Raw genomic sequence first — 26,742 nt, 5'->3', positions numbered from 1 at the left:
ATGTACGTTTTTTCGGAATTTTGAGTACGCCATCAAATCGGTCGTTCAATTTTACATGAAAGTTCTACGACACCAAATTTCTGTTTCTTCGCGGTTTCCATTGAAAAACGTGGCTTGATAAAAATCCAGATAATTAAAAAAATATCGAAACATAGATTTCAGATTTGTGATCTGGACCGAAATTACCAATACGCACCTCCCAAGAAAAGCTGTCAAGAAATGGTTCTACGAACAGCAGAACAAAGGAGAGGGAACCATTTCTTGGGGCTTTTCTTCACCCTCTCTGGCTTGCTTTCGCTGCCGCTGCTGCCCATTTGAAATTTGTCTTGACCTTCCGAAGTGCGTATACCGCTTATAGTAAAGTTTCACGAAAATCAAAGCGGCAACTTTTTTTTCCGATTTTTGCGAGTTGGCAGATAATTACCCCCCATAGAAAAGGGTAGAAATAATATAAATCGATTGAGTCGAGTCGATGCAATTTGGAGTTCGGATATGTTTGTTAGCAAAAATGGCAGCTGCTTTTGTTTGTTTTAATCACTTTTTATTCACTGCGTTTTCACATGTGTTTTGTTTTGCTTATCATTTCATGAATATTCATCATAGTATTCATTAATTTTGAACCGGCTCACTTTATGTTATTTTTTCTTCCTTAAATTGAGAAATAGGTGATTGTAATTTATAATTAGGATAAATTCATAAATTAAACATAACATATTACTAGTAAATATTATCACACAAATTTTTACAGAACTGCATCTGCGAATATTTCCTCCTTTTTTCATTGTTTTGCCTTTCATTTTAGTTTTTTTTTGTTCATCCACATCTCAAACTTCCTGTATTGTTTTTGTTTTCCCTCATTTTTCTCTCCCTCTTTTTCTTTCGTCACTTCCTTTCGTTTCTAACCACTCCGTGATCCGTGTTTTCCGTGTTTGTTTTTTTACTATACAAAATGAAAGAAAGTGTGTGTTGCGTGTATTGTTTTTTTCTTCTTCAAAAGAACCCGTTTGTTCAGAGTGGGCGGGGACGAATAGGAAAAAAAAAACTAACTTTCACTCATCCGATTTCTGGTAATCACAGTTCGATAAGAAGATGTAATGATATTAGGTTTTTTTTGTGGGTGCGGGGACCGAGAAAGATGAGAAAAAGTATAATTTGTGTGTGTGCTGCTTTTTATTTTGTTTACGTGGTAGAATACTAATTTTGCTTGGAAAAAATCGGTGGTAGTGATGTGGGGAAATGTGTTTGTGTTGTGTCGTGTTGGGAAATTGAAAGTTTGAACGCGCCGCGCACTTTTGTTCTGCTCTGTTGGTCTGTTGTTTGCTGCTCGTCTCCTATTGAGAATATTGCAGTGCATGCTTTTTGCAGGGATTTGCCTTTATCTAAGTTGGGGAATATTTTACAGTGACAACATCACTTCTAGTAAAGGGAACATTTATAAATCTGTGTTTCTTTTTTTTTTTGTACAAGCTGCTGCTTCTTTTCCTTCAAATGCTTAATGTGTGAATGAGGTTTAAAAAAACAAAAGTTGCATAATTACAATCTACGCAATTTGTACGAAACCCGCGTGCATTTTTTTTAATTTTCTAAAAATTAACCTAAAAATGGCCAAAATTAACAGATTTTTACACATTTGATTTTTTGTTGTTCCAATTTCATCAATCCCATCATCAAACATTTGAAGAAAACATTAGCATTTCCAATTACAATCACATACAGGAAGGGTAGGGAGGAGCGCTGCTGCCATTCAATGTTTTGTTCGTACTTTACTCTTGCATAGAAAGAGAGGATCGTTGAGCAATTCTCCGAGACTTTGCACAATTATATTTTTTTTTATTTGAATAAAACTTGGAGGCGGCTTTTGCCCAAAGAAGCCATTTTTGCATTATCAGTTAGTCCAAATAAATCTCCATACAATTTTAGCAGCTGTCTATGCAGAAGTCTAATGAAAATATAAGAACAGCTGTATCTTGAGATTTTTTAAATACTAAGTTTTATTTTGCAATGGAGCAATTATCTACGAAAACAGCAATTTTTGAATTTATTTTTGCATTTTTTTAATGTAGTGGGTATCTATTCCCTGTGACCAAAGAAGACATTTTTGTTATCGTTTCGTCCATACACTTCTTCATACGAATTTGACAGCTGTCCATACAAAAATGGCATGTAAATATTCAAAAATCTGTGTCTCGCGAAGAAGCTTTATGATTGAATTGGTGTCTTCAGTAAAGTTGTGTTAGTAGGGACTTTGTGCAAAATAGATACACGGTAAAACAAAGTAGCTGATTTTTAAAATTAACTTTTTGTCACTAAAAATGAATTACTTAAAATCTAGTTTATGCAAAAAACAGTTTTTTCAGCACGAGTCGTACACTAATCCAACAAAGTTCACCGAGTTGGATAAATACGACGAGTACTGAAAAAATCATGTTTTGCGACGAGTTGCTTAAAACATTTTTTTGCAATTTCGAAAAACGCTTTTTGAATGGAATTGTATGTCTATCATTCATGTGTTAAGTAAATTCATCGTTCAAAACAAAAAAAAAAAACGTTACTTAATCCACCCTTAGGTGGTTGGTGCCTTCCTCACATTTAAAAGGTAATGCTATCCAAAATAGGGCGGACCTTTAAGTGTTCTATCAATTTGACTAATTATTCATCTCATTATTATTTCAGGGCACTTATGTGCTTACAACTTATGATAGCGTAGTCAAATCTCCAATTCAATTTGTGCCCGTTGGAAAGGCTTATTAATTATCTATCCAAAGATAGGTCGCATGATATATTTGGACAACGTTTTCATCAAAATACCTGAGATCTGGCCTCCAAAAAGTGTATAAATAACACTTAAGTGCTTATAACTTTTGATAGGGTTGGCAGATCTTTTATGTTTTGAATGCATTGGAAAGGTCTTTCGATTACCTATCCAACGACAGGTCGCATGATAGATCCGGACATCGTTTTCATCAAAATATCTTAGAACCGCCCTTCAAAAAGTGCATAAATATCACTTAAGTGCTTATAACTTTTGATAGGGTTGTCAGATTTTCAATGTTTTGGACGCGTTGGAAAGGTCTTTTGATTACCTGTTCAACGATAGGTCGCATGATAGATCCGGACAACGTTTTCATCATGATATCTGAGATCCGGCTTCCAAAAAGTACATAAATAACACTTAAGTGGTAATAACTTTTGATAGGGTTGTCAGATCTTCAATGTCTTGGACGCGTTGGAAAGGTCTTTTAAATACCTTTCTAAAAATGTATAACATGCCGGGTTTTCTTACAAAAACCACCCTTTTTACAATCTTCCGGACTTTTGTTAAAATCGTTTTTTTAGCATAACTTTTGAAGTACTTAACTAAACTGCATAATTTTTAATACCGACTTATGGGACCCCAAGACGGATCGAATGACGCCAAAACGGACAAAATCGGTTAAGCCAATGTTGAGATAATCGAGTGACAATTTTTTGATCAACATCCCACCACACACACAGACATTTGCTCAGAATTTGATTCTGAGTCGATAGGTGTACATGAAGGTGGGTCTAGGAGGTCTAATTGAGAAGTTCAGTTTTCGAGTGATTTTATAGCCTTTCCTCAGTAAGGTGAGGAAGGCAAAACATGAAAAACCTTTTCGATACTAATATCGAAAAATTCAACTTTTCAGCACCCATTTCAGTGCTGGTATTGAAAGGTATGTGTTTTAGGGGACAAAAAATGCCAAAAATGGCTGAGCAAGAGCAAAAATTATTTGATCGAGTTTGGATTTTTTTTTTTTCAAAGTTGTTTATGAAAAAAAAGACATATCGGTTTGTTTTTTTTTAAACACTGGAACGCCCAACGCATGTCCAACTTACACGGACGCCCAAGCCTTCCGAAAAAGGTGGAACGGTAACTTTAACTCGCTGGTTCTCGGGCATTACTCAACCAATCGGGACGATTCTTGTTTCCAGTGATTTGTAAGAATGTCTAGATGATCCTGAAATTTTGAAAAACTTGATTTGAACAAATCTGTAATTTCTGCGACCGAAAACATCGTTCCACCTTTTTTTTTTAAAAAAAAGACTGCCTCCGCGGAATTTTTGGGGATTTTTTTTTACACGCGAAAAAAAAAGTTGGAACGATGTTAGTAAACCTAACTTTGTTTTGAAGTGAATTAGTGTTAAGAATGAATGAAAAGTTCACTTTATGACACAAAAAGTTCCTCAACTACCAAAAATTAATGAAAAAGAAAAGGGCACATTTAATTTTTTTTTGTTTTTGATTTTTTCAATGGGAAATTGTTTGATATCAATCTGATTCTTGGAGGGCATGTAGAAAGTGAATGAATGAAATGGAACTAATGAATGGAATGGTGGAATAATCCCGAATGATTACGATTTGGTTTTGTGCCCTAATGAAATTTTTGCTTCGATATCTTAGAAAATGGCATTTTTTGTCCACTAAAACATATAAAAAAAAAAACAAAAATAGTGTTTTTGAGTTATTCACTTTTTGGTAACAAAAAGTTAAGTAAAAAATCAATAGCCGGAAAAAGATCTGACAGCAACTCAAGCAATTCCTTGAGGAGATGGGATCGTGCTCATCTGGCTTGCTTTGATCGGCAGACCCTTTTGTAGATCGGTTTTTGGAACACTTTAAAAAATAGATGTGAAACGGGGAAGATCAGTTTTGCCGTTGCTTTCTACAAGGCAAGGCCTACTTCGATCGTGTTTAGCCAGCGTCGTCTCGTCCACCTTGACTAGGCAAACTGTTCCTCCCTTCCTTTGATACACATCACTCAAGAATAAGTTTTTTTTTATAATTTTGTGAATCGTACGAAGACTTGTATGGATAAATTAATGGTGAAAAATGGTTTCATCCTTTATTCTATAAAAGTTTTATCCAACTTAAAAAAAATACAATTATTGTCCCCTCTCGTGAGAATTGCTCTGTTGCTTAAGAGTTGTTCCAGCACAAAACCTAATAACTTCAATCTTTGTACAAGTGTGGGGCGTTACAATAAGTGGGAAAGCGCGTACTGTGATGTGACAAACCAATAGACCGTCGCGTCGTGGAATCGCTCGCAGCCAGTAGGGGAGAGTAGTTTGTAGTTTCTCTTGAAATGCACAGAAAGCACTGGTTCTGTTCCGTTCCGTTGTCGTCAAAGTAAAGCACGAAATCCAATAAATTCTACAATTCAAAATGATCGAAAAATATGTGTTTTTTTTTTGTTTCTCTCGTTTGTCGCGCGCGCTCTTTGCACGGCGTTTACCGGCTCATCTCTACTTGGGTTTTGGATTGATCGTAACGCGGTTTGTTTGCGTTTTGTTGTCACGGTAAGTTAATTGTTTTCACCTTTTGTTTGCTTTCAGTAGCTATGGATATAATCATGTTAATAAAATATATTTTGTCACCCATATTTGATAGAGCTTTTGTTTTCTTTTTGTTTATCTTTTGCTGCTGGTAAATTTGCTGCGCATTATTCTAGTTGTTGTTTGTTTGTATTTTCTTGTTATTCCATTTGCCGAATGTTATATAATATAGTGCTTGCTATAATGTTATCTGTTATTTGTCCAGATGTTCACAAACCATCTTTTTGTTGTTTATTTGTTAAGCAAATCTATTTCTCTGCGTTTTTTGTTGTTCTGTTTTGCGTCAGATTTTGTCTATATGCTGCAATTGTTGCTGTCACTTTAAGTTACCATATTCATACAATTTTGTTTAATTACAAGTTACTCATAATTATTGGCTTAACTACGATTTGTTGGTTTTGTTTTGTGTTTGTTTGTTACTTTCTTTTTTGTCACTCCTCTTCATAAAAGTGTGGTTTGATTTTCGGTCCTGCGAGCAGCAGCAGCGTAGTAATTTTGTATGGATGTTGGTTTGTTTTTGCTAACTTACTTGTTCTTCTCCAAAGAGTCCAGCTCGTTCTGGTAGGCGATCGGACTTTGTATTGCTTTTAGAAAGTCGTTCTGCTTCTGCAGAATCATGCGTATCATGTTGAGCCACTCGCTGTGCATTTCCGGCGTCGGGGCGGTGCAGATGAAGCTTAGGCTGGAACGCTGCGGGTCGATTGAGCAAAGCGAAAACCGGTTGCCGTTCGTCTGGTCCGACAGGTCCTGCAGGGTCATCTTGTTCACCTGGAATTCGGAAAAGGGAAATTTTGCCGTTTGAATTAAGAAACGAACCCTCTTCCGTTTTTCTTAAATACGAGTTTTAAAAGAATGCTTCCCGATTTTTCATTTTGTGATTAATGATCTGATAACCAATTTAAATGTGCCCTTCTCATAGCATCAACGCTCAGAAGGCATATAGTCGGACAAACTGGTATGTTAATTTGAGCTTACTGCCCAGAAATGCACAATTGACTCATCAGTATTGTAATGCAACTGAGAAGCAACGGACCCAACCGAATCCGGCTTCCACTCCGACTACACAGTCCTGGATTATCCGTTGGTTTCCGGGGGACATTTACCGAACCAGACGATTTTGGGCAATATGGGTATCAAAATTCATGGTTTTTGATACCGGTAACGAAAATGGCCTTTTTTATTGGCAACAACCCGGAGTAGACACCGGTTTGCTGAGATTCAAACGGGCGTTTTAAGGGCCATCAAATTTCTCATTAAAGAGTTGTGTCTTGAAAAATCTGGAGAGGATTCGTCCAAGATGGATGCAATTTAGTAGTGACTACCGTGTTAAGGAATAACTGTTAAGTTCGCATAAATCTCTTTTTATCGATTGACAGTTGTACCGTTCTTTAAAAATTGTAGCATCCACGGACCCAGTCATTAAACAATTGTATTGTTTAAGCTGAAGCAGCATTTGAAAAAGCACATAAGCAGTTCGACAGTTATAATTATTTTTAATTTCATAAAAAAGATTTAATTTTGAGAGCTTGTCTTGTTCTTTGTCATATTGGTCACTTTTTAGTTTGACACCCCTTTTACACGGAGTTCACACACACTACCAAACGTTTGTTTTGATAGTGTGTATGAGCGCCGTGTAAAATGTGACAGTTCGTCACTTTTTAGTTTGACTTTGACCAACCTACCCCGTTGGTGTGTGGTCAAACGAAAAGTGACTAACCACCGGGGGTTGAGTGTATACAGAAAAAAACATATGTAAATTTACACAGCACGTAATAGCTGTTTCTTATGTAAACTCACTAAATGTAATGTTGAAATATGATGTAAAGAGCAAAAAGTAATGGAAACTACTCCAACGTAAATCTAAATCTAATGTAAATCATGAATCTAATGGGAACGTTGAGCACGGAAACTCAAATCTGATGTATTGACTTAAAACTACCCGTACTAAAAATAGTTATATTTGGTTCTCTTTCTATCGCTCTCATACTTCGCTGGCCCACTGCATCGACCTGAACAAGTTGATGTTGTAGTCGCTCATTTTCAAAATGCGAAGATGGCTCTGTCGGCAACGGGTAGCAGTAGTAACACCAAACATCCTACCCGTCGTCCGTTCAATTCCAGTCCAGCGTAATTCCACTTGGCCGTTGATTTGAATTATTCCAACAAAACTAATGTAAATTTCCAATATATTTCCAGTGAATCTAATGTAAATATACATCATTTATCATGATACCTTTTGGTACATGATAAATAATGTAAATTTACATGAATATTTTATTCTGTGCAGGATGCAACAAAACGGGTCAATTTTGCTGGCATTTCAGGGCAAGATCCCCTAGGTGTACTGAGGTGTACTGTTTGGTTTTTGCCAGATTTGAGCCCCTTAACGATTTTTTTCATTTTTTTTAAATCTCATGACAATGAAAACGGACAATGACGTGTTCCAGGGAACAACTTTGCCGAAGAGTGCGAAAAGATTCGTTCGCTATTTAAAATGTTACAGAATTAATAACACTGCCGCTGAATACATCAACTTTTTCTTTAAGCTCTTCTGGCAGCACCATCAGCAAGTGCTGCCAGAAGAGAGTGAACAGAATAAACTAACTGTTCCTGATTTGATTAATGCAAATGTTTCCTTGAAAAAAAAAATCGGAGGATCTTTTCGTAATGAATCTATATAACACTGACATAAATCAAAATACTTGAAAAAAAGATTGTACACTTGGTTGATAAAAATTTTCTGCGTAAAACTATTTTTGATGCAATTTAAAAAAAATGTGTTTTTCGACTACTTTTTCCAGGGTGCGGGGCAGAATGGGCCACCTTAGAAAACAAGCCATTTCGTCTAATACAACGTCGAAGGGTGATAAGAAATGACTTAAGTAACCTTTCCAACATAGTTTCCATGAAGTTTGATCACTTTTATAAAAATAGTCACTTAACAAAACAAACATTTTTGAAAATAGTGTAAATATGTCGAAATAAGACACTATTTTTACAAATAAGCGTCAAAACAATTAAAAAATCAACTAATGTTGCATTAAACGTGATTTGTGAAGCTACCAGGAGTGAAATAATCCATTTAGCTCAAATTTCGCAACTTTTGATTGTTTTTATAAGGCAGGAAAAGGGTGGTCCATTCTGCCCCCAAGTGGATTTTAATTTAACACTTCCACCACCAAGCCTCTAAATGATTTGAAGGTTCCGTTGTTATTTGTTTACCTTTGAAATAGCTCCTGGTAACATTATAAACATTGAACAAACTTTTTCAAACAATTTAACTTTCGAGAAAGCTTATTTCAGAAACTCGAAATAAACAACATTTGCGCGATTTTACAATAAATTTTCATTTTTGCTCATAATTTGAAAAATACAATGAATTCAAACGTCGTTTTCGGTATGGGGATGTTATTTGACGTCCTTCATAAGACCCTTGCCTAACGGTTGGTCTAAATCCACTCTAAAGCCCAAAACCAAGGGTGGCCCATTCTGCCCCCATGGTCCATTCTGCCCCCACTGCCCCTACCGTGGAGAATTTCCCTTATCCTCTTAACATTTTTCATTTGCCAATTACTCTCGGTGTGCAGTAGAAATTCGCTTCCATTACATTTTGGTGGCAATTTGTGAGTTGTATGCAACATTAAACCCCCTAATTTTCTATACAAGCTTCGTCATGTTTTGAGAAATTGCTTGTAAATTACTTTAAAACATTCCCACCTAAAAACGTAAGTGGAATCTCGAATTGAATGACAACACCCAATAGTGATAATCTTCGAGAAATCTTTGAATGTTTCAATGTTTTAATGTTGAAACTTTTTAAATGGAAGAGCGCTCCCTTAGGGTCCAAATAGAAAGTGTATTCAAATTCACGTCGTCCACTTTGCTTGAGAAAAACTTTTAGTAAATATATACCAATTTCCATAAAAGCAAACTCACCTGCACGTGCGCCTTGTAGATGTAGCTCGGGCTGGTGAACTGCGTCTTCTTGCCGACGATCTCCGCGAAGATGATCGTCTGCTCGAACAGAAACACGTGCAGCTCCTTCGGCTTTTGCGTGTTGTACGAATTCTTATCACTACTACTGGCACCCTCGACGCAGTACAGCAAACCGTGCAGCAGCAGCTTGCCCTGCGCCGTTATCTTACCCTAAATGATAAAGAAGAGTGGAGTTGAGTAACGGCGAGTTGAACACGCGTTAAGTTGAACGGCGACGCTTTTGCTTACCTCGAATTTCTGCAACCGACCGACATCCATCATGTCATTGGCTTGCTTAGGAACTACTCGCATTATATGCATTGCATCTTTCAATCCTGGCACCTCCTCGGTGAGACCGGCCCGCTGAGTATGTTTCAGGATATCTTTCAACAGCAACTCGTACTTCATAATTCTTTGGACAGGTTTAATGAGCATATCTCCTAACTGGAAAATGAATTGTTTTGTTAAGTAACTTGATTCAAGTCATATCAACTCTGGTTTACTTACACATAATTTATATCTTAATTTTAAGCGTAATTCATCAAAGTAGTTCATATGTTCCTGGGCAATGTGCTCAGACACGGGTTTGTTCTGACAGTAGACCACGTACATGTGCAGCTTCCGCTCGCTGCGCTTGATCAGTGGTCCGAGTTCGGCCGGAGTGACCAGGCATTTCTGGAGCGACTTCAGGAAGTAGCTGTTACCCGGAAAGAACGGAACAGAGTTAACTCAAGCTTTATGATTTCTTCCCCTTTCATCTTCACTTACTCTCGATGCCACTCGTAGATTGCTTCAATGTTGCCAAACACCATGCGCTCCTTGCCGCCCTTCAGGTCATCCGGGATCAGGACGGTACTGTTCGGGTTGCGAATCTCGGCAATGTAGCTAAAAGCGAAAAAAGTGGGAAGAGAGAAAAAAAAATGAAAGGAAAAGCTGAAAATTTGCGCCTGCCAGCCTCCGAGCAATAAAGCATTCGGGCTGGGACAAATTGCCGGGTGATTGCGTGACATTGTATGCTAATGAAGCTGGCTGATTCTGGCTGTTTTAAATGGTGTCACACAACTTGTTGCAAAGCGCAAAGAGTGTAGCAAATGTAGAGCGCTAGAAGGCACCAGGTCGAGAACGACAACGACGACTGACTGGTTTGTGTTTAGTGTGTAGTTGAAGGTGGTTTTGTACACGTAGTGAGGTGGAAGAGAACCAAACTCTTTGGTTGAGTGATTCTCGTTCGAGCGGGAAGGAGCTCCGGGGAGGAATGGTGAAATTTAGTGCACATAATCCAGCGTTGTTAATGCTTCAGGACGACACTTTCCTAATCAGTGGTTGACCGACTGGAAATAGCATGATATCTGTTTATGCAACTTGAAGCTTATAAATTTGCACATAATGCAGTTGAATAGTTGAAGAATTGATGTTGTACAATAAATAAAAATTGGGTTCAAAACACGATCCAAAATCATAATTTTATTATGAAACGTAGATTTTAAACACATTTACGGAGGAATTCAAAAATAATATTCTTCTAGTTCTATGATTATTGGGTGTTTCATCCAAACAAACAAGTTCTCAGAATCAGGCAAACCGAGGTTCCCCTAGTAGAGGATACCCATAGGGACTCTCATGCCAAATATCAGCCCATTTGGTTGAGAATTGGCCTGTCCCCAGCGGTTCAAAGTTTACATGTAAATTACTATGGGATTTTTATGCTTTTCGTTCAATCGTTCCTACAAGTCTGGGGACAACATGGATTCACTCGGAATAAAGACAGGTGTGTAGGGGTTGGTCCAATGAACAAATTCTAGAAGGAATTAGGATTGTCCATTCTGTCCCCAAGGAGCGCATTGGATCGACGTCCGGTGTCTCCAGAATCAACAATTCACCCTTTAAATGTACGCATTGTCCTTAGTATGCTATGACGGCTAGCTGAAAATTACGACGCCCCATGTCAGACGGTGAACACGTGGCAGAGCATTCACTCAAGTTTTGGCTCAGAAACATACTTTAAAGTTATAAAATTACAATTTTTGATGTTCCTGTAACAATTTGAACTATTCCAAATAACGTAACATGATGATTTTGTAATAATAATGCAATCGATGCTTCTCCACGTGTTCACCGTCTGACATGGGGCGTCGTAATTTTCAGCTAGCCGTCATAGCATACTAAGGACAATGCGTTCACTTGAAGGGTGAAAAAAAAAACGGTTCCGGATACATCCAAGGGTAATCCTTGGAACGAATCTCAAGGATCGTACAACTTTTCCCGATGTTTCAGGATAGTTTTTCAATAAAAATCAAAATTATATTAGTCATTTATGAAAACATCTGATGAGAATTCCGAAAATTTGGAGCTTCCGGTGGCCGGCGCTGCGGCCTCTGGTCCGTGCGGCCCGATTTTATATCGGAAAATGATTCCTTTGATTTATTTTTGGGCGCGATTCGATTATCCGAAGTAATAAAAAATTTGAATCACTTTAGAGTAGTTTACTGCCCCTGATCGCATAAATGTCCCATATGCATTTTCATCGTTTTTGAGTTATTGATGTGTGGGACAAACTTCAAATGCGTTTTTCTCAGCTTTCTGTTTTTGCATATGGGACATTTATGCGAACATGGGCAGTTTAGGGGTCATACATAACTAGGCAATCAAAAAAATTAAAAAAACAGCAGCAAAAATACTTTTTTCGTGATTTATATACATTATACACTAAACTTAGTTAATTTTAGTTTTTAATTTTTGTAACAGATTTCAAAAAATTTCATCAAAATGCATTGGAATTTCCAGTAGAACAAGGAATGTAAATTTGTTGCTGTTGCTTTTTACAAATTTAGATGTAAGAAACACAGGCAAATCACCCAAGAAACTACTTTTTAAGCAAATTGAAAATTATTTTCAAAAATGTAAACTAACATTTAGGCGAAGGAAAATAATTTTAAAATAAATTAAAATCATATCAATGTCACCCTAGATGACGGTACATGCTCAGCGAAAGTCCACGCTCCATTTAAAAAAGATTTATTGTGGTTTTTGAAATAAATCGAAATAACAGCGCGAGTGTTTTTCATCTCGCGAAGCAATTTTCTGTTGTTTCTTTTCTGAGTGTACCTCAAATGTCACACGCGAAACCAAAACAAAATTTCGCCGCGGCACCAAACTGAAATGTCGCCAGTTGAGCTGCGACAAGACTCGCGCCGCGTCTTACACGGAGCATGGAATCGATCACGAAAATCTACCGGAAATCGTTCTGTGAGCGTGGATTCGATCATCCGGATGGACCATTTCATGATGTCTAGCTTGGAGAGTACAATTACGGCGCTTTTGATTTTCAAATTGGTGGCTGGGTCTTCCCATTTTGACGCTATAGAGCTTATTCAATCGACACCCGCAACATCCCGCATCGGCAAAACTCTCCCGGTGAGAGGACACAACGGACCGGATTGAGGTCCCTCGACAATGAGGCCACTTATTTTTGTTTTATTCAGACGGTAATCGATCCGTAATCAGCAACTTAACCAAGACTTTTTCCCTTTTGCGTCTTTTCCTGGAGCTGGAAACTGACTGAACTTCATAAATTACCCCAAATAAAACAGTTCTAGTGGTAGTAGAACTAAAAACCAAGATTTGAAACAATAATTTAATCTAAAGCATTCCATTTCCTTGGCAGACCAGAAAAGATCAGCCACGTTTTTCTCATCATCCAAAGCCGTCAAAACAAAAAAAGCAAACACACTGATTCAAAATCACTTACACATGCTTGACAGATATTTCGCGACAGAAAATCGTCGCGAGAGTTAAACTTGCTCAATTCGGTTTAGTGCCGCGGCGACAATATTTTGTATGGAAATTGTCCACGAGAGGGGGAGGGGCGGGAGGTCTGACATTTCAATTAAGTGTCCACGTGGTTTTTGGATAGTCCCTTTCTAAAATAACCAAATTTGTTATTTTTCTGAGATTTTATGATATTTCTTTGATTGTTAAAAAATATGATTGAATTTTTAACCCAATTCTTTTCTTCTTCTTTGGTGTAGTTCCTAGGGTTAAACAATAAAAAATGCTCTGATTAAAAATTGACACAATTAACATTTTTTGGGATTTTATGAAAAGCAGAGGCGTGTTGGCCCATTTCTCACTATTATGGCCGACGCCTATCTTTTTTTCTTGCTGTAGAATTAAATATGTCTCTACAGAGCTCCAGCAAGCTCAGAACTTGACTTTAAAACAGACCAAAACAGCAACTGCGCAAAATTAATAGTAGAAATGTCTACCAAAAATATCTGACAGCCGAAAATCTAACTTAAAATCTATCTGTTTAAGCGTTATTATCTGCTACTTTGGCAAAAATTCTAGTGGAAGTGGCTGCAAAAAACATGGCCAAAATTGACCCAGATTTTTTTTCTTAGCATTAGCAAAGTCACATGAAACAAGTAAAATCAGCGAAGCAAAGATCTTCTGAAAAAAAATTGAGTTCTATTTTCCAATGCTTTTTGAATAATCATAATTGGTTGAAAATGCCTTTTTGCGAATTTTTAGAGCAAAGTCCGTCTAGAGGCGTGGGTAAGCCTCAGGGAACTGCTCACTTTTAAACAAAATAAGCACAACCAACACTTACCCATTCACGATCTGGGACAAATCGTTCACGTACGCATCCTCGGTGGTCACGAGTTCCCTCAAGGCGAACATACGCTTCCGCAGAATGTCCTCGATTCCCTGTTCCGCGTCGGTCAGGTTATCGTCGATGGCTTCATTCTCGGAAAACTGCGGCGAAATGGCCGGTTTGACAAACATTCCACTGCAGCCGCCACTACTTCCCCCAACTCCTCCATTGCTCACCGATGGCACCCCAATGTCACCGAACCCGGCCATACACGTTCCGGCCTCACCCAACATCATGCCACCGGTGAGGACGGTCGCCGTTCCGTCGTTCTCCTTGTACCGCAGTACGTTGTCTTTGACTAGCTGCTCAATCTCCGCCACGTCGGCCGTCTGGTTGACCGCCGCCGGAGGTTCCTCCAACGATTTTATCGATAAAGCTTTCTGTATCTTAGTACTAGTGCAGGTTTGGTGGTCCTCGGCCGAGGACAACGTGGACGAAGGTGTACCGGTCAGGGCCGTCGCGGCGTCCTGGATCGGTTTCATGGGCGGTGGCAGCTCGATCGTCGGCTCCGGATCGTCCGGCTCCAGCTCGATCTGGGCGGCGGGCGCCGGCCGTTCCACCTCGCCGAGTGGTTTCTCCTGTGAACGGGATGGGGTTTATTGTTAGTTTCAGGAAAAGGACGTTGATTTTGAGAGGCATCTTACCTTAACCTTTTTGTCTGAGCTCTTTTTGTTGATCATCGGCTTTTCCACCGGAGGTAATTTGTCCGATTTGCCGTGTGACAACTTGCGAAGCCCAGTTGGTAGCCATTTTTTCCTGGAAAGAAATGAAGGTAAAATATTCAATTAGAATAACCTTGAAGGTATAGTTGCACATGATCACATCTAGAATTTTTTCTTTTTGAAAAGGTCTTATAAGCTATTGTGGTTCGTATTTTTATTTTATATGACCTTTAAAAAAACGCTGGACATGAACAATTAACCTATGCGACTCCACAAAAAGAGTTGAGATTCTAAGTAAAGAAAAATGACAAGACGCATTCAAATTTTATTTAAAAATTATAAATGTCATATCCCTCTTTGAATTTTACAGCACTTCACTGCCGTTCTACGCATAATTGTCCCATGTCAGTTTTGGACGATTTTGACTTTATGACATTTTTAAGTTTAGTTTGATGTGTACTTTAAGAAAAAGACATAAAATCTGGTACTTTGTTCGGAAACTCATTAAAAACAACACCAAGTCTGTTTGTCCCATCGTTGTTCTTCTACGCATAATTGTCCCACCAAGTATTTTCTATCACGAAATCATGAGTTTTACAAAGCATTTCATCTTGTTTACCTGTTTACCTGCAAGAGGATTACAAATAAGGGTGATAAAATGTTAACCGGGGTGATTAGGGACATATAGGGCGAAAAGGAACCCACGGGACAATTATGCGTAGAAACACAGATATCGGTCGAAAAATTTCAATCGCGTTTTTCTCAGTTGCACTTTTTTGAACATGGGACAATTATGCGTAGAACGGCAGTTCATTTAACATAAAAAATACTTTCAGGAAAGATAGAAATGCCAATTTAAAGAAATTCCGGACGATTTACCCAATATGGGGCTATCCATAAACCACGTGGACACTTAAGGGGGGGGGGGGGGGGGGGGGGTATGTATGGCGATTGTGCACGAGGGGGGGGGGGTAACAGATTCCCAAAAAAGTGTCCACGTGGTTTATGGATGGTCCCTATTAGAGGTAGGCAAAAAAGAGCGATCCGCTCAAAGAGCCGAAAGAGCGAACAAACCATAGCTCATAAAAAAGAGCCGCGGTTCTTTTTGAACCTCGGGTCTTTTGAATGAACCGTTTCAAGATGGAATAATTTTTAAACTTTTGTCTATTTTTAAGTTTATAAATATATTTTTTTGAATTTTCCAATAAATTGTACCATAAAATTTGTTTTTGAGGATAGAAAATGTAATTTTATATTTTTCACTGCTTATAAATTTAAAGTCAAATTAGTCAGAATTGTGTACTTCCTCATGTATTTAAATTACATGAGTGTTTAAAAAGTGAATGATTTTCTAAACAAAATAAAAAAAAACTTTTCAACTTTAGACCTATGGTTCTCAAGTGAATCTTCTTTAAAATACACTTTTCAAAAAAAGAGCGGATTTGCCCACCTCTATACTGCCCATGTTCGCATAAATGTCCCATATGCATTTTTGTCGATTTTGATTAAGATATTGGAGTAGCTTAGTTTGTTGTGTTCCTTTAAGCTAAACTAATAATATTTACCACTTTGTTCCAGAAATTCAGTAATCAACGACAAATTTGTTTGTCCCATCTGAAAAATGTTCAAATATGAGTCCCATCGTGATAATGTTCACAAACCAGTCCCTCTACAAAATATTATGGCCTGAACATACCTTTCGGATACTCCAATCTTTTAAATATAGTCAGCAATTATACAGACCGGCCATCTCGAAGGGTTTTCATCAATTTCACGGTTACACAAATCTCCCAAATGGCTGATTCAATCATTTTAAAAGAATGAAAATTTTCTTCCATTTGTTTACTACTGAGGTTACCTAGGCAGCATGCTGCGATCGGGCTGGTTTGCGAACATATTGATGCACTATGTAGAAAATGTTCACATACCAGGTCCCATCCTGCGTACTTTTTTGAAATGAAAGAGAAAAACCAAGACTAATTTCAATACAAACTTATCAAAAGCATAAACAAGAGCATGTTTGAGAACTATGTTGAATGATTTTTGAGTATAATGGTTGTATATTTAAAATTAATGAGAAAACGTTTTTTAAACTTCCAAGCTCGTTTTCTCAACTTGTTGAAAATGCATATGGGACATTTATGCGATCATGGGCAGTATAAGGATAGCCTAGTCCAGCCTCCAAAACAAAAACAACCTCGAAGCTATGCTGAAAAAGAAATAACGAGCGCGAACGATGAGCATTTGCGCTCATAAAATATATGAGCAAACATGAGCAGGAGAAAACGAGAGCTAGCTCGCGTAGCGCTTCTCCTCACGAAAGAGCGAAAAATGCTCGCAACACTGACTCTAAGTATGATAAAACACATTTTATGTAAGGGATCATCCATAAACCACGTGGACACCTTTTTGAAGTCTCAGATCCCCCCGCCCCTCCTCCCCCTCGTGGACAATTTCCATACAAAACAAATATTTTTTGTATGAAGCGTGGAAAATCGCTAAATCGCCCCTCCCCCTCTCTCAGTTGTCCACGTGGTTTATGGATGGTCCCTTAGAGATTTCGTAAAAAAATGACAACGTTTGAGCCGTCCAGATGCTAAAATCAAATTTAATGTAAAATACAAGATTATTTTTTTCATGGTTTGATTAGAACTTCCTTCAAAACTTCGAAGCTTCGGATAATCAAGTCGGAACTGTAAATCAAATTTGTTTTCATAATATTAGGCAGAGTCACCAGATTTTTAATGTATTTCAGTTCTTCGAGGAAAGATCTTTCGTTTAGCAAGAAAAAGGTAGAAACGTTTAATCATGTCTGAAAAGACTCTCCAAGACGGTATTTCAGTTACGCAGTTTAAATATTTTCATTGTGATCGTAACCACGAAAAATGCAACGTAATTTACCAAACAGACATTATATTTTTTTGCTCTACTGCACTGCCGCTCGAATCTAGTCCGTCCCATATGTAAAAAGTGAGTGCTGCGATAACGCCATGAGAAGCTCGCAAAATGTTTCACCTTTTTTTAAATGTTTTATCAACAATTTTTAAATCTTTTTTCAACAATTATTTCAATATTGCTTTAAAAAATACCCCTACTCCAATATTGACTTGAAAAAGTTAAAATTTATAGGTTTATTTGGTAAATTTTCGTGCTGGGACTGACCTGACTTTATTTGTCCATCAATAAAGGCAAGTCTGTCAGGTTATCAAGGTAGGCTTAAACATTTTCAACAAAATTTACCTGTCAATTGTTTGTTTGTTTTGGTAGTTTTTGAAGCATTTTTTATTAAATTTCTAAAAGTATGATTATTTCAGGCTAATCTTGTTTGACGAATAGTTTTAGTAATATTCCTGAGTATGAAACTTTAATCGGGGACGAGGCAGTCAATTTCTTTTGCTGCAGAGAGAGGAGATATTTGAGTACACGTCTCAGCATATGGACCCTTGAAATTGACCGCAATCTGCGTTGGAAGTGGACCTCATCCAGAACCAGGACCATGGGTTTTCATCCAATAAGGAACAGAACTGTCTTTTTTTAATTAATAGTTAAAATTGTATGTAGTTTCTTTTTTGACCGTGGTTGTCCCTTGCATGAGGAAAAAAGGCAGAATACGTATCGAGTATAACGCTTCAAAATCTATAAATATTAATTAAGTATCAACAACTTAAGTATTTTTTAAGTTCAACAGGCTCTATGAGACATAGTCTGAGGGTTATTTAAAAAAATACACATTTATTTGATCGATTTGTGAGCCATTTCTAACCAAGAACTGACTTGCCTTTATTTTGCATATGGGACAGCACACAAGTCATTTTTGTTTTGGAATTTCTAGAACAAAGATGACTTTTTTATTAAATAGGCTTGAAGTAGATGTTAAAACAAGACTTTTGTCGGGTTTATCTCAAAATCGACAAATATACATATGGGACGGACTTGCTTCGAGCGGCAGTGCAGCCGACACGCGACCGCGATATACATTTATTTTTCTGTTTTTAATTTTGTCACAGATTTCTTTCGCACGACGATAATATTATCTGATTCTACACACAAACACCACAGTCAACTCCAAAGCAGCAAATACCTCGCGATATTATTTTCACTGCTGCTGCTGGTGTGATATCGCCGAATGTCGCAGTCACAACTTTTGCAGCAACATAAATATTGAATCAAACACTGCAGACACATTATCGCGTGGACGCAGGAATTCCCTCGATGAATTGGTTTGCTCACTTCAAGCAATGTGGGTGTTACTTTTAACTCATTGTTTTGGAAATATTTATTGTTTATTCTTAGTAAAATCCTCTTTTAATGAATCTAACTTTTTCAACCCACTTTCCACGACAATATTTGGAACTTTTCTAGCCATATGTTAAGTCAACACGCCCCGAAAAGGACACATATCTTGGCGGTGCCCGTTATCCGACTGAACTGAGCTAATTTGAACCGCGTGCGCGTGGTTGTGCGACCGACGTTGCCTTCGCACACACCACGCCACTTTTCGCGCCACTCTAAACAAATTCAACGTGGTGTTATTATTGTATGACTTTTTTTTTTACTTTTTTTTACTCTTCTGATTCAATATTCGAGTGTTGGTACCTTTATTCTACACTCGGGGTGTCGTTTCGTCGCACGCGGCTATCAGTAAAACTTGAACACACTTTATAATTATTGCTGAAAAAATGCTGTGATAAATAGCACGCTGTAATGTGTAGCAACGTGCCAATTCTGAAGGAACACACACAAACGTGCGCACAAATAGCTAGCAAACCTTTGAATTGCGCGAGTAGCGTTCAACGGAAAGTGGGCCAAATTGAGGTGAGGTTGGTGAGATTTTACGTTCCCATTGAAAAGATAAAGCAGAAATGACAACTGTTTGGAAAAACTAAAGCCTCATCTGCAATCAAACTTACGCCAACTCTTGCGAAAACGATCATCAAGATGCAGATGTAAGTCGAGTATCGAGCTGCGATCCCTGTCTGACATCCAAGTAACAAAGTAAACAGGGGCAAAAGTGACTGACACAACATTCTGCGATTTGCCATTGTAGATCAGGCTTAAAGATTTTAGAATATTTGCTATACACCATGCCATTGTACAAGTTTTATTGTTTAAACAGCATTCTTTGCCTATTATTTTTGGATTAGGAGATTCCGAGCCTGTCAAGCCTCGATGTTACATAGGGAAACCAATCCTATGAACTTATCAATCATAATTTTTCACAATTATGAAGGAAGCAATTTTCATGGCAAAAAATATTCAACATAATTTTAGAAATTGATGAGCCATATTTTGAGATATGTAAAATATGCTAGTTATATGCAGATTGTCATAGATCTTGTGTTAACGATTCTACAGGAAACATCTTGAACCAAATCATATTTGTGCGGAGTGCAGACTAAATTTAATCAATTATTTTTTGGTTGTTTCCCAACTTTAAATTCCTAACAAAATTAATTGTTGAGAAACAAACCAATTTCACCAGAAAAGATCCTCAAAACTATGAGAGGCAGCCGCTCCCATTTTATCCTCGCAGTAAGTATTGATGCTCTAAGGTGACAAGGGAAATTTTCCAAAATTTTCCCCAAATAAGATTTGTTTGGAATTTGACGGATTACGAAAGGTAAAAGATCTAGGATACGGTTTAAGCAAGCGTTATGACCATTAGCATATTTGGGTTAAAATTAAAATTGTGTATAATCACGGTCAAACTTTGAGAAGCGTCTTTCCTTAAATGTCTAAAGCGATCGATTGGGGTTTAGCTTAGCTTAGCATAGTTGACCATACTCTAGCCGAGCATAATGATCGCAAAAGCTAGGTTGGCATCGATTAGGAAAATAAATGCGTCAGGAATGTGCCGAATGACATGTTTTATTTGTTTGAATTTGATTATCCTTACTAATTTTTGTGATCGTGATACCAATAAAATATTTTTTTTCCAGTTGCTGTTTTTAGTCACGTCTCAATACTTATTTTTAAGAGATACACTGCCGTTCTACGCATAAGGGAGCGGCCGTGGCTGACTGGTTACGGTGTTCGCTTTGTAAGCGAATGGTCCTGGGTTCGATTCCCATCTGCTCCCAACGAGAAAGTATAGGAAGTATTAATCTTGAAACTCTGAACATGAACGAAAAATCAAAGTCGCTTGATTCGGGGTTCGATCCCCCGTCCTTTGGATTGGTAAGCAAAAATGCTAACCACTAGGCCATCACGGCTTGGTGAGCTATGACTGGAAATAGGAATAGGGGCAGGGGGGGCAGAATGGACCAGGGGGGCAGAATGGGCCACCCTTGGTTTTGGGCTCTAGAATGGATTTAGACCAATTGTAAGGCAAGGGTCTTATAAAGGACGTCAAATAACTTCACCATACCGAAAACGACGTTTGAATTCATTGTATTTTTCGAATTATGAGCAAAAATGTAAATTTATTGACAAAACTACGCAAATGTTGTTTATTTCGAGGTTTTTAAATAAGCTTTCTGAAAAGTTGGATTGTTTGAAAAAGTTTGCTCAATGCTTATAACGTTACTAGATGTTACTACCAAGGTATACAAACAACAACGGAACCTTAAAAGCATTTAGAGACTCGGTGGTGAAAGTGTTAAATTAAAATCCAGTTGGGGGCAGAATGGACCACCCTTTACCTGCCTTATAAAAACAATCAAAAGTTATGAAATTTGGATTAAATGGATTATTTCACTCCTGGTAGCTTCACAAATCACGTTTAATGCAACATTAGTTGATTTTTTAGTTGTTTTGATGATTATTTGTAAAAATAGTGTCCTTTTTCAACATATTAACACTATTTTCAAAAATCTTTGTTTTGGTAAGTGACTATTTTTATTAAAGTGGTCTAACTTCATGGAAACTATGTTAGAAAGGTACCTTAAGTCATTTCTTATCTCCCTTCAACGTTGTATTAGACAAAATGGCTTGTTTTCTAAGGTGGCCCATTCTGCCCCGCACCCTGGAAAAAAAGTCGAAAAAACTTTTTTTTAAGGTGACTCAAAAACAGTTTTAAGCTAAAAAATTTCATCAACCAAGTATATAATATTGAAGGGAACATCCCAAAGCATAAGCCTACTACACTGAATTCATAAGTTTTCATGTTTTTATATGGTTTTTGGCGCATTTTACTTAGGCGGGCCATTCTGCCCCTACTGTTACTATCAACTTTATACGCGCTGGGTCCTTGTCCATTTGACAAGGGTTCGGAAGTTCTAAATAACGTTTGAATCCGATTGGTGCAAACGTTCTTCAGGGCGGGGCTTGTCGATAAAGCTGAAGTACCTCGCGCTCGGCTAGCCAGCGTAGAAATGGGTCACCAAAGCTCGGCAGAGCTAACACCTTCCAAATGCCTATGCGAGTTATTTGCATGTATAGAATGTAGATCTAAAAAAAAAAAATACATGCACGGAGAGACCGGCCAGGGCAAATCTAAGAAAATCTTGGTTAATTTAACTAAAAGTATGGGTTAATTTTTTACACAGCTTTTTTTCAACAATCGATTGTTGATTTTGTTAACCCAAAATTGCTGACCACCAGTAACTAAAAGTAACTAAAAAAATAGTTGGAATTGCCATTTTCGTTGGCTAAATGGCCGAAAAAAATTCTAGCGGTCGACTGCTAGAATATTTTTTTCAGAAAATTAACTATTTTTTTTTGTTTTCAGCTGAAATATTGTGGAATATTCTGTAAAAAACAGGCTGGACCATACTTTTCAACTATTTTTCAACATTTTTTTTCGTTGTATTAACTGAAATATTTTTGCATGCTGAAAATTATTAGTGGATTATAACAAAACATTTCTTAATTAAACATAATTTATGTTAGTGTCGATATATATTTTCTTTAATTATCTAACGATACAGGCCGGGCTGAATTTCTAGCTATATTTTTAACTAATGTCTTACTTAAATACAGAAAAATATTCGTACATGTAGTCAATAATTAGCTATTGTTAGCAATATTTTTATTGAATTTGAAGTATTTTTTTAATAATGCCTCACAAATTAATGCTGGGTGTTTTTATATTCGCATTTATTCTGCCTAAAATTTTAACTTTTTGTACTAACTAGTTTTTTTTTGCATGAAGTTATTAAATTACTGTTAAAAAGCATAAAAACAAAACTTTTTATAAACTGTTATTATAAAACATGTAAATCTAAAAAAATAATAATAAAACATATTACAAATTTTGTTAAACATATTTAAAAAAGATGTTTAATTTCTCGTGCATTCCTTAAAAATATAAACCGAGCAAAATTTTCACCAAGTTAAGTTATTATGTTGTATAAAATTAAGTGTTGTATTCACTTACCATCACTGTGCAATCATCCGATAAGTCATCATCATCTACAACGGTCTCAGGTTTAGTTATTTTTCTTGTGGTTGGACACAGAATTTACACCAAAGTGAACCTTTTGCTGCAAATAGACATATGAAATTTATTAGTAATTTAATACAAAATTCTTAATTTTGGCTATAAACTGAAAAAAGGATCGTACATAAATGTAATTATGATGCGGAAAGAAGAAATATCAATAATGCTACTTACCAAGCATGCATTAAATTTATTCAACGTACTCCGATTCCTGAAAACAATATTTAGAGTTTTACTTACCAGTTTATTTAGCAGTCTTCTATTAACAGCATTTTTAAAATATTTCTATCTTCTTTTGTATATCTTTTATAAATTTTATTTTTTAGACATTTCCCATCATCTAATTTTTATTTTGATATTATGTGTACGCATTTCCATGTATTTTATGGTTGATGATTCTGAAAAAATAATGGTTCATTAAATTTGTATCCATCGTAAGCACGAAGGTTTTTCATTATTCAGTTTTCTAATTAAAATCACAAAAGATAAATTGTTATGTAAAAATAAATCCATACTTACTTAGATTAACCAACCTTTTGTTAAATTTGCCCGTGCAAGTATTGTCGTGCAAGAGTTCGCCCGCCTCTTCCTTTCACTGCCCTTCCCTTTCCTTAAAACATTGTCATAAAGTCCCCTCGCATCAGAGGTCCTCATTGCGAATGTCCTCGTCTTGTTCTTCATAGTTTATAACCTGCAAAGAAATCATCAACAAACTTACTCACCAATTGCACCTCCACAGTTGCAACAGTGTTCACTTCGATTTGCACTTCAACATTAGCCAAATAGTGTGATTTTCACCTTTCACATCCGCTCACTCCACAATTAACAACACAAACTCAACAAATCGACCGCTCTTGTTCGAATCCTGACTTCAAATGACAAACGTAAACAAACTCAAGTTCATCTTTTAAATATTGAACCAATTGATATTTACATTTAACCAAAAAAAATCTTGATTTTTCTAAAACCAAAGCTAACAGTCGAGCACGTTCATTCGAGTTCGGGAAATCTGTTAGCTTTTTGCCTTTAGCATTTTCAACAAACAGGTTATTAAATTATTACTTAATTTTGGTTGATTTAACTGAAAATTGGCCGTAACAAGTACACTTTTGTTGAAATTTACGAAAGTAAAATCAACAATTTTAATTGTTAAAATTTCTGGGCACAGTCTCTCCGTGTGGAAACAACTCAATTTGTAAGAAGCGACCGCGTGGTCCCGTTTGATTGGTTGCACACACACACACACATACACTGCCGTTCTACGCATAATTGTCCCATGTCAGTTATGGACGATTTTGACTTTATGACATTTTTAAGTTTAGTTTGATGCGTACTTTAAGAAAAACACATAAAATTTGGTACTTTGTTCGGAAACTCATTAAAAACAACATCAAGTCTGTTTGTCCCATCGTTAAAATTCTACGCATAATTGTCCCACCAAGTATTTTCTTACACGGAATCATTAGTTTTACGAAGCATTACGTCTTGTTTACCTGTATTATAGCAAGAGATTCACAAATAAGTTCGATAAACTTCTAACTGGGGTGATTAGGGACACATAGGGCGAATAGGAACCCACGGGACAATTATGCGTAGAAACGCAGAAATCGGTCGAAAAATTTCAATCGCGTTTTTCTCAGTTGCACAGTACAAGAGACAAGATCCTCTGTAATTATTAAGTTTTTTGTAATTACAAAAGCCGACTCGGTCCTAACCAGGTCCCAGTACCGAAAAGGACCTAATAAAAATAATTTTATGAAAAAAAAAAAAAAAAACAGTACAAGAGCACAGTACAAGAGCTCAAAAATAACCAGTATTTAAATATTAAAACTTTTACTGCCAACACTCATTCGAACGCTTGTAAACTGATTTTAATGTACTTCGAAAGGGACCATCCATAAACCACGTGGACACTATTGTGAAATCTCAGACCCCCCTCGTGGACAATTTCCATACAAAACAAATCATTTTTGTATGAAGCGTGGACAATCGCTGAAATAGCTAAAATTTGCAGAAAATTACCAAAAATCATATTTTAAACATACTAAGACACTCTTTGCTTCATCCTGTTGCAGTCAGTTCTAGACTATAACTAATATATTTAAGATTAAAATATCATTGAAATGATCATGCAAATAAATCCATCAATTATTTTTGTTCCAGTATTTTTTTAGGTTTTGTTGAATATGATTAATAATATTTTTTCTACTTTTCTCCTTCCCAATTTAAGGCAGTGAATGACTTCAAAAATTAAGCTGCCTAAAATAAACAAACAACCACCACTTTCCCAATTTTGTACCCTTAAATAGAGCAACAATAAAACCATTTTGGTAATTTTGGCATAAATCTACAGGATTCATTCATTCATCCATTCCCCTACATCCACATTTAGGGGGCGAGGGGGTTGATGCCTTCAAGGAGGTATTAGACTATGACAAACAAATAAACAAACTCGCACTTTCTGCCAGTTTTCCGGCATTTGTTTGCAGACACGTCAGCTTGCATTAAAGGGCGATTCACTTCTGATATTGCACCAATATGAAGCCAATATTGGAGTCGATACGGTATGCAGCCTAGGAATACTGCGCGAGTATTATGCGCGTATGATATTCACGCTGATATTTGGGTAGATATAACCTCATATGTGACGATTATGGGGTCTATATCGACAATACGGTATGCAGACAATGAGAATATTAGGTGCGTATGATACGCGTATGCAGTATACTCGAAGTGATTAACCCCTAGGCTTGCATACATTTTGCTTCGTTTGCGAGTTTGGCAAACTATTAAACACGAAAAAGGGCGAGTTTGTTTGAAATAGTCTAATACCTCCTTTAGTTATGCTATAAATTCAAATATTGAGAAATTCTTACGCAAGGAGAGGGAGGACTTCTGAAAATACATTTTCCAAGCTTCCCTGCACCGTGCGGTACACGCGGTTCACTTGTACCTCGGGTTTGCTTTGCGCCTGCTTTGTTCGGTTTACACCCGTACCCGACTCACACGAACCGAGGGTATTTTGGTTCATCGTACCAGCGCACCACGACACTCTCGGTTCGCCGCGTCGGTTTTGTGTCTGGCACTCACCCATGGCATGAACCCGGTATATGAGCCAAGGTGCTTCACTCGTTACGAACCGAGGTACGTGCCGTGGTACGCGCTGGCGGTACAAAACGGGTTCAATACCACGACACGTACCACGGCACGCTGAGTTCATGCCATGGGTGAGTGCCAGACTTAAAACCGATGGGGCGAGCCGAAAGTGTCGTGGTGCGCTGGTACGATGTACCAAGATACCAATACACAAATGGGTTCAGGCACGTACCGAAGCTAGAAAACCAAACCCGCGGTGTGCGTTGGCACTGGCGCATGGGAAGCTTGACATTTTCAATGTAAGTTATGCACTTAGCGAAACAGGCAATTAACACTTTTAAGAAAAAAAAATGTTTTAAAAACTGACATAACATAATTTTCACGACCTGGAAAACGCATTTTAAACTTTTTTGAGTTGATTCTATTCTATTTTCATCCAAATTTGGAATATTTTTTACATGTATGAAGCTTTTTGGTATGGACCGCTATCAAATTGTTTTTACTTGAATGAATGCTAATTTTCATAGTTGGTCATAGACAAATAAAAACATATTAAAAATATACAAAAAAACTAACTTAATCCACCTATGTGGTTGGATCCTTCCTCGATCATTACCAAC

At 37.2% G+C, this 26,742-nt stretch overlaps 1 protein-coding gene across 4 annotated transcripts in view; it reads right to left on the bottom strand.

Annotated features, from left to right (window-relative positions):
- Positions 1-519: 519 nt before the first annotated feature.
- Positions 520-26,742, bottom strand: part of LOC120429711 (triple functional domain protein-like) — a 226,984-nt gene continuing 200,761 nt past the window's right edge. For all 4 annotated transcript variants that reach the window (XM_052709377.1, XM_052709380.1, XM_052709378.1 and 1 more), the window contains exons 9-15: positions 14,629-14,740; positions 13,940-14,562; positions 10,099-10,215; positions 9,838-10,027; positions 9,580-9,774; positions 9,292-9,501; positions 520-6,123 (exon numbers count right to left, since the gene is read on the bottom strand). In XM_052709377.1, coding sequence (XP_052565337.1) covers positions 5,881-6,123; positions 9,292-9,501; positions 9,580-9,774; positions 9,838-10,027; positions 10,099-10,215; positions 13,940-14,562; positions 14,629-14,740 — 1,690 coding nt within the window. In that variant the 3' untranslated portion in view covers positions 520-5,880. The remainder of the gene's footprint in view (positions 6,124-9,291; positions 9,502-9,579; positions 9,775-9,837; positions 10,028-10,098; positions 10,216-13,939; positions 14,563-14,628; positions 14,741-26,742) is intronic.

This window comes from Culex pipiens, chromosome 3, assembly GCF_016801865.2.
Source record: "Culex pipiens pallens isolate TS chromosome 3, TS_CPP_V2, whole genome shotgun sequence".
Lineage (NCBI taxonomy): Eukaryota > Metazoa > Arthropoda > Insecta > Diptera > Culicidae > Culex > Culex pipiens.
Note: the sequence above shows the minus strand (reverse complement) of the source record. Positions and strands in the feature narration are given on the sequence as shown.